At 53.0% G+C, this 17,850-nt stretch overlaps 1 protein-coding gene across 1 annotated transcript in view; it reads right to left on the bottom strand.

Moving 5' to 3' along the window:
• The window catches only part of BRAP (BRCA1 associated protein), a 57,721-nt gene that overhangs the window by 37,960 nt on the left and 1,911 nt on the right, over nt 1-17,850 (bottom strand). The window contains exons 3-6 of the mRNA XM_076064487.1: nt 17,299-17,430; nt 12,303-12,585; nt 4,420-4,594; nt 813-926 (exon numbers count right to left, since the gene is read on the bottom strand). Coding sequence (XP_075920602.1) covers nt 813-926; nt 4,420-4,594; nt 12,303-12,585; nt 17,299-17,430 — 704 coding nt within the window. The remainder of the gene's footprint in view (nt 1-812; nt 927-4,419; nt 4,595-12,302; nt 12,586-17,298; nt 17,431-17,850) is intronic.

Here is a 17,850-nt window from a genome sequence, read left to right as displayed (position 1 = left end):
CACACTGACTCACACACTCACTCACTCACACACTCACTCACACACTCACTCACACACTCACTCACACTCACACACTCACTCACTCACACATGTTATCGTCATTACCATCATCATCGTCATCAGTCGTCATCGTCGTCATTACCATCATCATCATCATCATCGTCATCATCATCGTCATTACCATCATCATCGTCATCATCATCGTCATCATCGTCATCATCGTCATTCCAATCATCATCATCGTCATCATCATCGTCATTACCATCATCATCGTCATTACCATCATCATCGTCATCATCGTCATCATCGTCGTCATTACCATCATCATCATCATCGTCATCATCATCGTCATCATCGTCATCATCGTCATTCCAATCATCATCATCGTCATCATCATCGTCATTACCATCATCATCGTCATCATCGTCATCATCGTCGTCATTACCATCGTCATCATCATCATCGTCATCATCATCGTCATCATCGTCATTACCATCGTCATCATCATCATCGTCATCATCATCGTCATCATCGTCATTATCATCATCATCGTCATCATCGTCATTACCATCATCGTCATCATCATCATCGTCATCATTATCATCGTCATCATCATCGTCGTCATCGTCATCATCATCATCATCGTCATCATCGTCATCATCGTCATTACCGTCATCATCGTCATCATCGTCATCATCGTCATCATCATCATCATCATCGTCGTCATCGTCATCGTCATCATCATCGTCATCGTCGTCATCGTCATCATCGTCACCCCCGTTCCCCCACGCCCCCCCCCGCCCCAGGCCCACCTCGTCACTGTGCATGACGTCAGCACGCTCGAGGTGCACAAGCTGGCAGACATCCTCCTCAATCGAGTTGAAGCGCCGCCCATTGAACTCCTCATAGAACTCGTTAGCACTCACCTGGGCAGGGAGGGTGGGTGGGTGAGTGGGTGAGTGGGTGGGTGGGTGAGTGGGTGGGTGGGTGAGTGGGTGGGTGAGTTAGTGAGTGGGTGGGTGGGTGAGTGGGAGGGTGGGTGGGTGAGTGGGTGGGTGGGTGAGTGGGTGGGTGGGTGAGTGGGTGGGTGGGTGGGTGGGTTGGTGAGTGGGTGAGTGGGTGGGTGGGTGGGTGACTGAGTGAGTGGGTGGGTGAGTGAGTGGGTGGGTGGGTGAGTGAGTGGGTGGGTGGGTGGGTGAGTGGGTGGGTGAGTGAGTGGGTGGGTGGGTGGGTGGGTGAGTGGGTGGGTGAGTGGGTGGGTGGGTGGGTGGGTGAGTGGGTGGGTGGGTGAGTGAGTGGGTGGGTGAGTGGGTGGGTGAGTGGGTGAGTGGGTGGGTGGGTGGGTGACTGAGTGAGTGAGTGGGTGGGTGGGTGAGTGGGTGGGTGGGTGGGTGAGTGGGTGGGTGGGTGGGTGGGTGAGTGGGTGGGTGGGTGGGTGAGTGAGTGGGTGGGTGAGTGGGTGGGTGAGTGGGTGAGTGGGTGGGTGGGTGAGTGAGTGAGTGAGTGGGTGGGTGGGTGGGTGAGTGGGTGGGTGGGTGGGTGAGTGAGTGGGTGGGTGGGTTGGTGAGTGGGTGAGTGGGTGGGTGAGTAGGTGGGTGGGTGGGTGTGTGTGTGAGTGAGTGAGTGTGTGAGTGTGTACCTGAGTGTGACTGAGTGAATGACTGAGTGAGTGTGTACCTGAGTGAGTGAGTACCTGAGTGAGGAAGTGTAGCAGCACCATGTAAAAGTTGGGAGTGGAGTCCCGCACGACCTTCACGTGAGTGTGTGAGTGTGTGAGTGAGTGTGTGAGTGTGTACCTGAGTGAGTGAGTGTGTACCTGAGTGAGTGAGTGTGTACCTGAGTGTGTGAGTGACTGAGTGTGTGAGTGTGTGTGTACCTGAGTGAGTGAGTGTGTACCTGAGTGAGTGTGTGAGTGAGTGTGTGTGAGTGTGTGAGTGTGTGACTGAGTGAGTGACTGAGTGAGTGACTGAGTGAGTGACTGAGTGACTGAGTGAGTGACTGAGTGAGTGACTGAGTGAGTGACTGAGTGACTGAGTGTGTGAGTGTGTGAGTGAGTGTGTGAGTGAGTGTGTGAGTGTGTGAGTGAGTGACTGAGTGACTGAGTGAGTGAGTGAGTGACTGAGTGAGTGACTGAGTGAGGAAGTGTAGCAGCACCATGTAAAAGTTGGGAGTGGAGTCCCGCACGACCTTCACGTGAGTGAGTGAGTGAGTGTGTGAGTGACTGAGTGTGTGAGTGAGTGAGTGTGAGTGTGACTGAGCGAGTGAGTGACTGAGTGAGTGAGTGTGAGTGAGTGAGTGAGTGTGTGACTGAGTGAGTGAGTGACTGAGTGAGTGTGTGAGTGTGTGTGTGAGTGACTGAGTGAGTGTGTGTGTGTGTGACTGAGTGAGTGACTGAGTGAGTGTGTGTGTGAGTGACTGAGTGACTGAGTGAGTGTGTGTGTGAGTGACTGAGTGTGTGACTGAGTGACTGAGTGAGTGTGTACCTGAGTGAGGAAGTGTAGCAGCACCATGTAAAAGTTGGGAGTGGAGTCCCGCACGACCTTCACGTGAGTGAGTGAGTGAGTGACTGAGTGTGAGTGAGTGTGAGTGAGTACCTGAGTGAGTGAGTACCTGAGTGAGGAAGTGTAGCAGCACCATGTAAAAGTTGGGAGTGGAGTCCCGCACGACCTTCACGTGAGTGTGTGAGTGACTGAGTGACTGAGTGTGTGAGTGAGTGTGTGAGTGAGTGTGTGAGTGAGTGTGTGAGTGTGTGACTGAGTGTGTGAGTGAGTGACTGAGTGAGTGTGTGAGTGTGTGTGTGTGTGAGTGTGTGAGTGTGTGACTGAGTGAGTGACTGAGTGAGTGACTGAATGAGTGACTGAGTGAGTGAGTGAGTGACTGAGTGAGTGACTGAGTGACTGAGTGAGTGACTGAGTGACTGAGTGAGTGAGTACCTGAGTGAGGAAGTGTAGCAGCACCATGTAAAAGTTGGGAGTGGAGTCCCGCACGACCTTCACGTGAGTGTGTGAGTGTGTGAGTGAGTGTGTGACTGAGTGTGTGACTGAGTGACTGAGTGAGTGAGTGAGTGACTGAGTGTGTGAGTGAGTGAGTGTGTGACTGAGTGAGTGACTGAGTGAGTGACTGAGTGACTGAGTGAGTGACTGAGTGAGTGTGTGAGTGAGTGACTGAGTGAGTGAGTGTGTGAGTGACTGAGTGTGTGAGTGTGTGAGTGAGTATGTGAGTGTGTGAGTGAGTGAGTGTGTGACTGAGTGAGTGACTGAGTGAGTGACTGAGTGACTGAGTGAGTGACTGAGTGAGTGTGTGAGTGAGTGACTGAGTGACTGAGTGTGTGAGTGACTGAGTGAGTGACTGAGTGACTGAGTGAGTGACTGAGTGAGTGAGTGAGTGACTGAGTGAGTGACTGAGTGAGTGTGAGTGAGTACCTGAGTGAGGAAGTGTAGCAGCACCATGTAAAAGTTGGGAGTGGAGTCCCGCACGACCTTCACGTGAGTGTGTGAGTGTGTGAGTGAGTGAGTGTGTGAGTGTGTGAGTGTGTGTGTGAGTGAGTGTGTGACTGAGTGTGTGACTGAGTGAGTGTGTGAGTGAGTGAGTGTGTACCTGAGTGTGACTGAGTGTGTGAGTGACTGAGTGTGTGAGTGTGTGAGTGAGTGTGTGAGTGAGTATGTGAGTGAGTGTGTGACTGAGTGACTGAGTGAGTGTGTGAGTGTGTGTGTGAGTGAGTGTGTGTGTGAGTGTGTGAGTGAGTGAGTGACTGACTGAGTGAGTGACTGAGTGAGTGTTTGTGTGTGTGAGTGAGTGAGTGACTGAGTGACTGAGTGAGTGTGTACCTGAGTGTGAGTGTGTACCTGACTGACTGTGAGTGTGTACCTGAGTGAGGAAGTGTAGCAGCACCATGTAAAAGTTGGGAGTGGAGTCCCGCACGACCTTCACGTGAGTGAGTGAGTGACTGAGTGTGTGACTGAGTGTGTGAGTGTTTGACTGACTGAGTGAGTGTGTGAGTGTGTGTGTGACTGACTGAGTGAGTGTGTGAGTGACTGAGTGAGTGACTGAGTGACTGAGTGAGTGACTGAGTGACTGAGTGAGTGACTGAGTGAGTGACTGAGTGACTGAGTGTGTGAGTGTGTGAGTGTGTGAGTGAGTGACTGAGTGACTGAGTGAGTGAGTGAGTGACTGAGTGAGTGACTGAGTGAGTGTGAGTGAGTACCTGAGTGAGGAAGTGTAGCAGCACCATGTAAAAGTTGGGAGTGGAGTCCCGCACGACCTTCACGTGAGTGAGTGAGTGAGTGTGTGAGTGTGTGAGTGTGTGTGTGACTGAGTGAGTGTGTGAGTGACTGAGTGAGTGACTGAGTGACTGAGTGAGTGAGTGAGTGACTGAGTGAGTGACTGAGTGACTGAGTGTGAGTGTGACTGAGTGAGTACCTGAGTGAGGAAGTGTAGCAGCACCATGTAAAAGTTGGGAGTGGAGTCCCGCACGACCTTCACGTGCTGCAGGGAGTCCACGGCCGGGCCGAGGAAGCGAAGGAGCTCGTGAGAAGTCGTGGAGGAGGGCACGGCCAGCATACAGAGCAGGGCCAGTGACGGGGACATGGGGGAGCTGAGACACACACACACACAGAGACACAGAGACACGGTGAGACACGGTGAGACAGAGACACACAGTGAGACACACAGAGACAGCATACAGAGCAGGGCCAGTGACGGGGACATGGGGGAGCTGAGACACACAGAGACACACAGAGACACGGTGAGACACACAGTGAGACACACAGAGACAGCATACAGAGCAGGGCCAGTGACGGGGACATGGGGGAGCTGAGACACACAGAGACACGGTGAGACAGAGACACACAGAGACACGGTGAGACAGAGACACACAGAGACACACAGAGACACAGAGACAGCATACAGAGCAGGGCCAGTGACGGGGACATGGGGGAGCTGAGACACACAGACACACAGAGACACGGTGAGACACACAGAGACACACAGAGACAGAGACAGCATACAGAGCAGGGCCAGTGAGGGAGACATGGGGGAGCTGAAACACAGAGACACACAGAGACACAGAGACACAGTGAGACAGAGACAGCATACAGAGCAGGGCCAGTGACGGGGACATGGGGGAGCTGAGACACGGAGACACGGTGAGACAGAGACACACAGAGACACACAGAGACACGGTGAGACACACAGAGACACACAGAGACACGGTGAGACACACAGAGACACACAGAGACACGGTGAGACACACAGAGACACACAGAGACACGGTGAGACAGAGACACACAGAGACACGGTGAGACACACAGAGACACACAGACACACAGAGACACACAGTGAGACACGGTGAGACACACAGAGACACAGAGACACGGTGAGACAGAGACAGCATACAGAGCAGGGCCAGTGAGGGAGACACAGGGGAGCTGAGACAGAGACACACAGAGACAGACAGAGACACACAGAGACACGGTGAGACACGGTGAGACACAGAGACACACAGAGACACACAGAGACAGCATACAGAGCAGGGCCAGTGAGGGAGACATGGGGGAGCTGAAACACACAGAGACACACAGAGACAGAGACACACAGAGACACGGTGAGACAGAGACACACAGAGACACACAGTGGGACACACAGAGACAGCATACAGAGCAGGGCCAGTGAGGGAGACATGGGGGAGCTGAGACACACAGAGACACGATGAGACACACAGAGACACACAGAGACACGGTGAGACAGAGACACACAGAGACACACAGAGACACACAGAGACACGGTGAGACAGAGACACACAGAGACACACAGAGACATGGTGAGACACACAGAGACACACAGAGACACGGTGAGACACACAGAGACACACAGAGACAGAGACACACAGTGAGACACAGAGACACGGTGAGACACGGTGAGACACGGTGAGACAGAGACACACAGAGACAGCATACAGAGCAGGGCCAGTGACGGGGACATGGGGGAGCTGAGACACAGAGACACGGAGACACACAGAGACACAGTGAGACACACAGAGACACACAGAGACACAGACACACAGAGACACACAGAGACACACAGAGACACAGATACACGGTGAGACAGAGACACACAGAGACACACAGTGAGACACACAGAGACACACAGAGACACACAGACACACAGAGACAGCATACAGAGCAGGGCCAGTGAGGGAGACACAGGGGAGCTGAGACAGAGACACACAGAGACAGACAGAGACACACAGAGACACAAAGAGACACACAGAGACACGGTGAGACAGAGACACACAGAGACACGGTGATACACGGTGAGACACAGAGACACACAGAGACACACAGAGACACACAGAGACACAGAGACACACAGAGACACGGTGAGACACGGTGAGACACAGAGACACACAGAGACACACAGAGACAGCATACAGAGCAGGGCCAGTGAGGGGGACACGGGGGAGCTGAGACACGGTGAGACAGAGACACACAGAGACACACAGAGACACGGTGAGACACACAGAGCACGGTGAGACACACAGAGACACGGTGAGACACACAGACACACAGAGACACAGAGACACGGTGAGACAGACACACAGAGACACGGTGAGACACAGAGACACGGTGAGACACACAGAGACACAGAGACACGGTGAGACAGAGACAGCATGCAGAGCAGGGCCAGTGAGGGGGACACGGGGGAGCTGAGACACAGAGACACACAGAGACACACAGAGACACACAGAGACACACAGAGACACGGTGAGACAGAGACACGGTGAGACAGAGACAGCATACAGAGCAGGGCCAGGGACAGGGAGACAGGCGAGCTGAGACAGAGACACACAGAGACACACAGAGACACGGTGAGACAGAGACACACAGAGACACACAGAGACACACAGAGACACGGTGAGATAGAGACACACAGAGACAGCATACAGAGCAGGGCCAGGGACAGGGAGACAGGGGAGCTGAGACAGAGACACAGAGACACGCTGAGACAGAGACACACAGAGACACACAGAGACACACAGAGACACGGTGAGACAGAGACACACAGAGACACACAGAGACACAGAGACACACAGAGACACGGTGAGACAGAGACACACAGAGACACACAGAGACACACAGAGACATGTTGAGACAGAGACACACAGAGACACACAGAGACACGGTGAGACAGAGACACACAGAGACAGCATACAGAGCAGGGCCAGGGACAGGGAGACAGGGGAGCTGAGACAGAGACACAGAGACACACAGAGACACACAGAGACACGGTGACACAGAGACACACAGAGACACACAGAGACACACAGAGACACGGTGAGACAGAGACACACAGAGACACACAGTGAGACACACAGAGACACACAGAGACACACAGAAACACGGTGAGACAGAGACACACAGAGACACACAGTGAGACACACAGAGACACACAGAGACACACAGACACACAGAGACACAGAGAGACACACAGAGACACACAGAGACACACAGAGACACGGTGAGACAGAGACACACAGAGACAGCATACAGAGCAGGGCCAGGGACAGGGAGACAGGGGAGCTGAGACAGAGACACAGAGACACACAGAGACACAGAGACACACAGAGACACACAGAGACACGGTGACACAGAGACACAGAGACACACAGAGACACACAGAGACACGGTGAGACAGAGACACACAGAGACACACAGTGAGACACACAGAGACACACAGAGACACACAGAGACCCACAGAGACACACAGAGACACACAGAGACACACAGAGACAGCATACAGAGCAGGGCCAGGGAGGGGGAGACTGGGGAGCTGAAACACACAGAGACACAGAGACACACAGAGACACGGTGAGACACGGTGAGACACACAGAGACACACAGAGACACACAGAGACACGGTGAGACAGAGACACAGAGACACACAGAGACAGCATGCAGAGCAGGGCCAGTGACGGGGACACGGGGGAGCTGAGACACGGTGAGACAGAGACACACGGAGACACACAGAGACACACAGAGACACGGTGAGACACACAGAGACACACAGAGGACGGTGAGACACACAGAGACACAGTGAGACAGAGACACACAGAGACACACAGAGACACACAGAGACACGGTGAGACACACAGAGACACACAGAGCACGGTGAGACACAGAGACACGGTGAGACACACAGACACACAGAGACACGGTGAAACAGAGACAGCATGCAGAGCAGGGCCAGCGAGGGGGACACGGGGGAGCTGAGACACAGAGACACACAGAGACACACAGAGACACACAGAGACACAGTGAGACACACAAGAGACACACATAGAGAGACACACACAGAGACACAGACACACACAGAGACACACAGACACACTGACACAGAGAAACAAACACACAAAGAGACACCCGCAGAGACACACACACACGGAGACAACAACAACCGCCATTCGCCACTAAGTGGCGGTGACGTCACCACGACGCTTGTGCCAGGCTAGGTGCACCCTGAGGCCACGTAAAGTGTCGAACGCCCGCTGGCAGGAGGTCACGGGGCAGACCCAGGTGCCACGGGTCGACTGACTGAGATGACTGGCTGATGTACCACCTGTGCCCCCTACTGTGCCAACCTGCTGTGCTTTAGCCACCCGGCGCTCCGCTCGTTGTTCTGAGCGTCGCTCCTCCGCCCTCCGTTGTTGTTGGAGGGCGACTGCCTCCAACTGCCCAGTAGCGTCCTTCATGAGCCTCCTTCAAAGAGGCCGATCTTGACACCGCTGGTACCAGTCATCGGCAAGTCCACTCAGCTCCACGTCCTCCTGTACCACATCACTCCATCTCTTCTCTAGCCCGTGCCGCGCCCGCTTAGCCCCCTCGATCCGGCCGAACAAAAGCTGTTTCGGCATGCGGTGGCTGGGCATGCGGGCTACATGACCCAGCCATTGCAGCCTTGCCCGCCGGAGGAGCTCACCTATGGGACCTTGCCCAGATCTTTGAAGGATTTGTGAGCTCCTCACACAATCCAGTCTGGTTAAACCCAGGATGGATCGTAGGCAGGCCAGCCTAAATGTTTCTAACCGGCGAAGATGTTCCATTAGGGGGGTCCACGTTTCGCAAGCGTAGAGAAGGGAGGGAATGACTGTGGCCGAGAAGACCTGAAGCTTAGTGCGGAGCGACAGACCAGGTAGCTTCCACACAGCGTTACACAACTGATGAAAAGATATTGCCGCTCGACTGATTCGGAGTGAGACCTCTGCTGTTAAACTGGAGCCGGTCATAAGCACACTGCCCAGGTATGGGAAACTCTCCACTCTCTCCACAACTGCCCCATCACCGATTGGGAGTTGTGGGGGTGGAGTGTCCGATGGTACAAAATACCCAGGCAGGTGCTTAGTTTTGGTGGGGCTGATGGTAAGGCCCCACCTCTTAGTGGCACGCTCCATCCTCAGCAGCAGCGTCTCCAACTCCTCCTCTGACTGAGCAGCTATTACCAAATCATCAGCATACATAACGTGGTTGAGCAATAGGGAGCCATCCCTTGACCGCACCCGGGCATCGATCAGCCTCCCATTATATCTGTACCATATGGAGATTCCCCCGGTACAGCTATTGAAGGCTTCACGAACTACGTGGTCAAAATAGATGTTAAATAATGTGGGAGCCAGAGGACATCCCTGTCGTACCCCAAGGTGTACAGGGAATGGTTCTGACTCCCAGCCACGTAGTTTTACCTGGGCCCGTTCACCATCATGAAGGTCCTTAATGATCATGAGCAGAGGGTCAGGTACTCCAAAAGCACGAAGAACAACCCAGACCCCAGGCCTACTGATGGTATTATAGGCCTTTACCAGGTCAATAAAGCAGAGATGTAGGTCTTGTTGGAATTCCGTACACCTCTGCTGTAGCAGACGGACAGAAAATATGGCATCTGTGCAGGACCACCCTTTCCTGAAACCGCATTGGGGCTCTGCAAGCCTCTCCTCAGCGTGCCTGACAAGGCGATGCTGAATAATCCTTGCCAGGACCTTTCCCGGCATCACTGAGGAGTGACATGCCCCTGTAGTTGTTACAGTCTGTGCGGTTCCCCTTCTTAAAAAGGGGGACCACCAGGGCATCCTTCCAATCCTGCGGAACCCGTCCAGTGGTCCAGACCATTGTTATGATGTCATATAGGGCAGTCTGAGCACAAACGCCACCCTCCCTCAGCATTTCGCTTGGGAGATCATCTCTGCCCGCTGCCTTTCCTGGTCTCAGACTCCGCATCGCCTTCAGTACTTCCTCAACAGATGGCACCTCAGCCAGCCACTCACAGGGGGTGACTTCTTCCAATATTTGAGGCACCGCAGCCTCAGCAGGGTCATCCTCACTTTGTGCCACGATGTTTTCCTGGCTGAGGGATTTTCCCTCCCCCAGGACCTCAGAAATGCTCAGCAAATCTGCAAACCTGTTCCTGGGGGTCGGAGATTGGATCACCGTTTTTTTCCCTAATGATGGTAATAGGTGTGGCGCTGCAGGTAACTTTTTTGATGGAGTTAAATAGAGATTTGTGACCACGGGCCACTGAGGCAGACTCCATCTCCTCAGCAACCCGCGACCACCACCCATCCTTGCAGTGCCTCACGGCTCTCCGAACCTCCGAGAGAAGACTGCGGTAATCCTCCTCATTCTCTGATGTGGGATTCTGTAGCCGATGACAGTGGGCCTGTCGCTTTTTCTCAACCATCCTGAACACCTCCTCTGTCAGCCAGGGTCTCTGGGGAGGTCTGGACCGCATACCCAAAGCAGCCATTGCAGCTGCATGAGTCACAGTCCTAAACCTCGCCCATTTACCCTCGACATCAGGAGGAGTCGGGGACGATGCCAATCCCAGCCGCAAGCGATGATGAAATTCTCGCTTGCAACTTTCATCAGATAACTGAGACCAGGCCACTTTAGGTTGGAATGGGGTCCTGGGTGTACACCCACCACCGGAGTGGAAGAATGGCAGGCGCATCTTACAGATGACTAGTCGATGGTCAGAGGGCAGATCAGCTCCACGGTAGGTCCTGGTGTCAAGGACATGGGCTCGCATCCGCTGGTCCATCACTATGTAGTCCATAGTGCTTGGACCCGGCATGCATCCATGATGTTGTGTGGATGCGCCGATGCCGGAACAGCGTGTTGGTAATTACAAGCCCATGGGCTGCACAAAAATCTAGCAGCCTCCTACTGTTGTTATTGAGCTGATCTGGCCCATGCCCTCCAATCACTCCAGACCAGGTGCCAGTATCATGACCAACTCGGGCATTGAAGTCACCCAACATGATGACTCTATCCCGAGGGGCCACTTTATCCAGCACCTGTGACACGAGGTCATAGAAGGCATCCGACTCATCGGCTTTGCCTGCATCCCTCCACGGATGTTCATCTTCGGTGGGGGCATAAGTAACCACGACCACCATTCCTCGCCTCCGGTTGATGGGAAGGCGAGCCCAAAGTAGCCTGGGGCTTACAGCTTCCCACACCTCACCGCCACGCTCCCATGCCCCCTTCATTCTTTTGTTCAAAAGAAGACCCACACCCTGTTGTTTGGCAGTCTGCTGCCCCGAGTAGAGGACTGTCCACCCCTCATGGTGGCAGGAGCCAGAGCCGGTCCACCGGACCTCCTGAATGCCACATAGATCCAGGCGGTACCGGTCCAGCTCCCGACAGAGGAGTGGCAGCCTCTCCTCCTCAGTGAGCGTTCGAACATTCCACGTGGCCACCCGTAGTGGCTTTTCGTTGTTTCTGGAGGAGCCCCGAGGGTAGATATTCAATCTCCTGGCTCCGCCAATTGGGGTTTGGCCAGGAGACGTCATAGACGCCTGGCCCCCCGGGGCCTCCGGCACAAGCTTAGTTGTTACATATTTCAGTTTAATTCGTGGTTGAGTGGTAGTTAATTGAAGGTGGAGGGGTTACCAGCCTCTCGCACCCGTCCAGAGCCCCCGTTTAGCCCCTGTGGTGGACACATATGCCATGAGGGGAAGAGCCAATCAAAATTGGATCTCCCCCCACAGCACTGTCCACGACAGAGTTGCCCGTCCGGCACCGCGAGGAGGTAGGAGTCACACACACACAGACACACACACAGACACACACACACAGACACACACACACAGACACACACACACACACAGAGTCACCTGGTCTTGTAGAGGTGCATCACCCCATGCACGATCTCCACACACACACACAGACACACAGACACACACACACAGAGACACACACACAGAGACACACACACAGAGACACACACACAGACACACACACACACAGAGTCACCTGGTCTTGTAGAGGTGCATCACCCCATGCACGATCTCCACCGAGGGGTTTCCACTGAAGAAGGGAATCTCATCAGGCAGCGCCGGGGACAACCGCTCGGACGGGGCCGGACAGGGGGCGGAGCCCTGAAGGACCCCGCCGTCCGTCACGCCCTCCGATTGGTCCCCGCCGGCGGGAGGGGGCGGGGACTTCCGCTCCGCGGCTCCGCCCACGGCTGGGGCCGGGGTGGGCGCGCCCTGATTGGCCGGCTCCGAGGGGCGGGGCTTGCGGTCGTCTGTGACGTCTGCACGCGGGGAGGGGCGGTACGGTGGTGGTGGGGCTCGGGGCATGCCGGGTCAGTCTGTGGTGTCTGTGGTGTGTGTGGTGTCTGTGGTGTCTGTGGTGTTTGTGGTGTCTGTGGTGTCTGTGGTGTTTGTGGTGTGTGTGGTGTTTGTGGTGTTTGTCTGTGGTGTCTGTGGTGTTTGTGGTGTTTGTGTGTGGTGTGTGTGGTGTCTGTGGTGTCTGTGGTGTCTGTGGTGTTTGTGGTGTTTGTGGTGTCTGTGGTGTCTGTGGTGTTTGTGGTGTTTGTGGTGTCTGTGGTGTTTGTGGTGTCTGTGGTGTTTGTGGTGTCTGTGGTGTTTGTGGTGTATGTGGTGTTTGTGGTGTTTGTGGTGTTTGTGGTGTCTGTGGTGTTTGTGGTGTTTGTGGTGTTTGTCTGTGGTGTTTGTGGTGTTTGTGGTGTTTGTCTGTGGTGTCTGTGATGTCTGTGGTGTTTGTGGTGTTTGTGGTGTCTGTGGTGTCTGTGGTGTGTGTGGTGTTTGTGGTGTGTGTGGTGTCTGTGGTGTTTGTGGTGTCTGTGGTGTCTGTGGTGTCTGTGGTGTCTGTGGTGTTTGTGGTGTCTGTGGTGTTTGTGGTGTTTGTGGTGTCTGTGGTGTCTGTGGTGTTTGTGGTGTGTGTGGTGTCTGTGGTGTCTGTGGTGTTTGTGGTGTCTGTGGTGTCTGTGGTGTTTGTGGTGTCTGTGGTGTCTGTGGTGTTTGTGGTGTTTGTGGTGTCTGTGGTGTGTGTGGTGTCTGTGGTGTTTGTGGTGTTTGTGGTGTCTGTGGTGTCTGTGGTGTTTGTGGTGTCTGTGGTGTCTGTGGTGTTTGTGGTGTCTGTGGTGTTTGTGGTGTTTGTGGTGTCTGTGGTGTCTGTGGTGTTTGTGGTGTTTGTGGTGTTTGTGGTGTCTGTGGTGTCTGTGGTGTTTGTGGTGTTTGTGGTGTCTGTGGTGTTTGTGGTGTTTGTGGTGTCTGTGGTGTCTGTGGTGTCTGTGGTGTTTGTGGTGTCTGTGGTGTTTGTGGTGTTTGTGGTGTCTGTGGTGTCTGTGGTGTCTGTGGTGTCTGTGGTGTCTGTGGTGTTTGTGGTGTTTGTGGTGTTTGTGGTGTCTGTGGTGTTTGTGGTGTTTGTCTGTGGTGTTTGTGGTGTGTGTGGTGTCTGTGGTGTCTGTGGTGTTTGTGGTGTCTGTGGTGTCTGTGGTGTTTGTGGTGTCTGTGGTGTCTGTGGTGTCTGTGGTGTTTGTCTGTGGTGTTTGTGGTGTTTGTGGTGTCTGTGGTGTTTGTGGTGTGTGTGGTGTCTGTGGTGTTTGTGGTGTCTGTGGTGTTTGTGGTGTCTGTGGTGTCTGTGGTGTCTGTGGTGTTTGTGGTGTCTGTGGTGTTTGTGGTGTCTGTGGTGTCTGTGGTGTTTGTGGTGTTTGTGGTGTCTGTGGTGTCTGTGGTGTTTGTGGTGTTTGTGGTGTTTGTGGTGTTTGTGTGTGGTGTTTGTGGTGTCTGTGGTGTCTGTGGTGTGTGTGGTGTCTGTGGTGTGTGTGGTGTGTGTGGTGTTTGTGGTGTGTGTGGTGTCTGTGGTGTCTGTCTGTGGTGTCTGTCTGTCTGTGGTGTCTGTGGTGTTTGTGGTGTTTGTGGTGTCTGTGGTGTTTGTGGTGTTTGTGGTGTTTGTGGTGTCTGTGGTGTTTGTGGTGTTTGTGGTGTCTGTGGTGTTTGTGGTGTCTGTGGTGTTTGTGGTGTTTGTGGTGTCTGTGGTGTCTGTGGTGTCTGTGGTGTCTGTGGTGTTTGTGGTGTCTGTGGTGTGTGTGGTGTCTGTGGTGTTTGTGGTGTCTGTGGTGTTTGTGGTGTCTGTGGTGTCTGTGGTGTTTGTGGTGTCTGTGGTGTTTGTGGTGTCTGTGGTGTCTGTGGTGTCTGTGGTGTTTGTGGTGTCTGTGGTGTTTGTGGTGTCTGTGGTGTTTGTGGTGTTTGTGGTGTCTGTGGTGTCTGTGGTGTCTGTGGTGCCTGTGGTGTTTGTGGTGTCTGTGGTGTCTGTGGTGTTTGTGGTGTCTGTGGTGTTTGTGGTGTCTGTGGTGTCTGTGGTGTTTGTGGTGTCTGTGGTGTCTGTGGTGTCTGTGGTGTCTGTGGTGTTTGTGGTGTCTGTGGTGTTTGTGGTGTTTGTGGTGTTTGTGGTGTGTGTGGTGTCTGTGGTGTTTGTGGTGTCTGTGGTGTGTGTGGTGCCTGTGGTGTTTGTGGTGTCTGTGGTGTCTGTGGTGTCTGTGGTGTTTGTGGTGTCTGTGGTGTCTGTGGTGTCTGTGGTGTCTGTGGTGTTTGTGGTGTTTGTGGTGTCTGTGGTGTTTGTGGTGTCTGTGGTGTGTGTGGTGTCTGTGGTGTCTGTGGTGTCTGTGGTGTTTGTGGTGTCTGTGGTGTTTGTGGTGTTTGTGGTGTCTGTAGTGTTTGTGGTGTCTGTGGTGTTTGTGTGTGGTGTGTGTGGTGTCTGTGGTGTCTGTGGTGTGTGTGGTGTTTGTGGTGTCTGTGGTGTCTGTGGTGTTTGTGGTGTCTGTCTGTCTGTGGTGTCTGTGGTGTCTGTCTGTCTGTGGTGTCTGTGGTGTCTGTCTGTCTGTGGTGTCTGTCTGTGGTGTCTGTCTGTGGTGTCTGTCTGTCTGTGGTGTCTGTCTGTGGTGTCTGTCTGTCTGTGGTGTCTGTCTGTCTATCTGTGGTGTCTGTGGTGTCTGTCTGTGGTGTCTGTCTGTGGTGTCTGTCTGTCTGTGGTGTCTGTCTGTGGTGTCTGTCTGTGGTGTCTGTCTGTCTGTCTGTGGTGTCTGTCTGTCTGTGGTGTCTGTCTGTCTGTCTGTGGTGTCTGTCTGTCTGTGGTGTCTGTCTGTGGTGTCTTTCTGTCTGTCTGTGGTGTCTGTCTGTGGTGTCTGTCTGTCTGCCATCGTCCGACGTTCCGCCAAAGCGGTGAGTCCAAGTACACAATTGGCAAAAAGCTTCGTGGACGTGGAAACCCTTAACCAGCGGCCATGGTGGTGGTGGTGGTGGTTGTGGTGGTGGTGGTGATGGTGGTGATGGTGGTGATGGTGGTGGTGGTGATGGTAGTGGTGGTGGCGGTAGTGGTGCTGGTGATGGTGGTGGTGGTTGTGGTGGTGGTGGTTGTGGTGGTGATGGTGGTGGTGATGGTGGGGGTGGTGGTGGTGGTGATGGTGGTGATGGTGGTGATGGTGGTGGTGATGGTGGTGGTGATGGTGGTGGTGATGGTGATGGTGGTGGTGATGGTGGTGATGGTGGTGGTGGTGATGGTAGTGGTGGTGGCGGTAGTGGTGCTGGTGATGGTGGTTGTGGTGGTGGTGGTTGTGGTGGTGATGGTGGTGGTGATGGTGGTGGTGGTGGTTGTGGTGGTGATGGTGGTGGTGATGCTGGTGGTGGTTGTGGTGGTAGTGGCGGTGGTGATGGCGGTGGCGGTGGTGGTTGTGGTGGTGGTTGTGGTGGTGGCAGTGGTGGTAGAGGTGGTACTAGTGTAATAGTGATAGTGGTAGTTAGTGATAGTAATAGTTAGTGATAGTTAGTGATAGAGATAGTTAGTGATAGTACTAGTTAGTGATAGTGATAGTACTAGTTAGTGATAGTACTAGTTAGTGATAGTACTAGTTAGTGATAGTGATAGTAAGTGATAGTACTAGTTAGTGATAGTGGTAGTTAGTGATAGGTAATGATAGTTATTGATAGTACTAGTTAGTGATAGTTAGTGATAGTGATAGTTAGTGATAGTACTAGTTAGTGAGAGTATTAGTTAGTGAGAGTGATAGTTAGTGATAGTGATAGTTAGTGATAGTGATGGTTAATGATAGTTTGTGATAGTACTAGTTAGTGATAGTGGTAGTTAGTGGTAGTTAGTGATAGTACTAGTTAGTGATAGTACTAGTTAGTGATAGTTAGTGATATTACTAGTTAGTGATTGTGTAAGTTAGTGATAGTTAGTGATAGTGATAGTTAGTGATAGTACTAGTTAGTGATAGTGGTAGTTAGTGATAGTTAATGATAGTTAGTGATAGTACTAGTTAGTGATAGTGATAGTAAGTGATAGTTAATGATAGTTAGTGATAGTGGTAGTTAGTGATAGATAATTATAGTTATTGATAGTACTAGTTAGTGATAGTTAGTGATAGTACTAGTTAGTGATAGTACTAGTTAGTGATAGTACTAGTTAGTGATAGTTAGTGATAGTACTAGTTTGTGATAGTGATAGTACTAGTTAGTGATAGTGGTAGTTAGTGATAGTACTAGTTAGTGATAGTTAGTGATAGTGATAGCTAGTGACAGCACTAGTTAGCGATAGCACTAGTTAGTGATAGTGGTAGTTAGTGATAGTACTAGTTAGTGATAGTACTAGTTAGTGATAGTACTAGTTAGTGATAGTGCTAGTTAGTGATAGTGCTAGTTAGTGATAGTTAGTGATAGTGGTAGTTAGTGATAGTACTAGTTAGCGATAGTACTAGTTAGTGATAGTACTAGTTAGTGATAGTGCTAGTTAGTGATAGTACTAGTTAGTGATAGTACTAGTTAGTGATAGTTAGTGATAGTACTAGTTAGTGATAGTGCTAGTTAGTGATAGTTAGTGATGGTGCTAGTTAGTGTTAGTTAGTGATTAGTACTAGTTAGTGATAGTACTAGTTGGTGATGGTACTAGTTAGTGATAGTTAGTGATAGTACTAGTTAGTGATAGTACTAGTTAGTGATAGTACCATGGTTGAAGGTGACAGTCTCAATGCTGATGTTGTGCATCTCCCTGCTGCCAAGACTCCTCTGAATCTCCGCCCTCAGCTCCTTGGCGGCGTCAGCCGAAGACATCCCAGCGTCAGCCACGCTGGGTTCGCCTGGGGAGACACGGGGGGAGACACGGGGAGAGACACGGGGAAACACGAGGAGAGACACGGGGAGAGAGACACGGGGAGAGACACGGGGGGGAGACACGGGGAGAGACACGGGGAGACACGGGGAGAGAGACACGGGGGAGACACGGGGGGAGACACGGGGAGAGACACGGGGGGACACGGGGGGAGACACGGGGGGACACGGGGGGAGACACGGGGAGAGACACGGGGAGACATGGGGAGAGAGACACGGGGGGAGACACGGGGGGGAGACACGTGGGGAGACACGGGGGGAGACACGGGGGGAGACACGGGAGGAGACACGGGGAGACACGGGGAGACACGGGGGGAGACACGGCGGGAGACACGGGGGGGAGACACGGGGAGAGACACGGGGGGAGACACGGGGAGAGACACGGGGGG

This window comes from Petromyzon marinus, unplaced genomic scaffold, assembly GCF_048934315.1.
Source record: "Petromyzon marinus isolate PM22_M1 ecotype Great Lakes invasive population unplaced genomic scaffold, UKy_Petmar_22M1.pri1.0 PM_Scaffold_48, whole genome shotgun sequence".
NCBI classification, from domain to species: Eukaryota; Metazoa; Chordata; class Hyperoartia; order Petromyzontiformes; family Petromyzontidae; genus Petromyzon; species Petromyzon marinus.
This window is presented reverse-complemented; position numbering and strand designations above follow the sequence as displayed.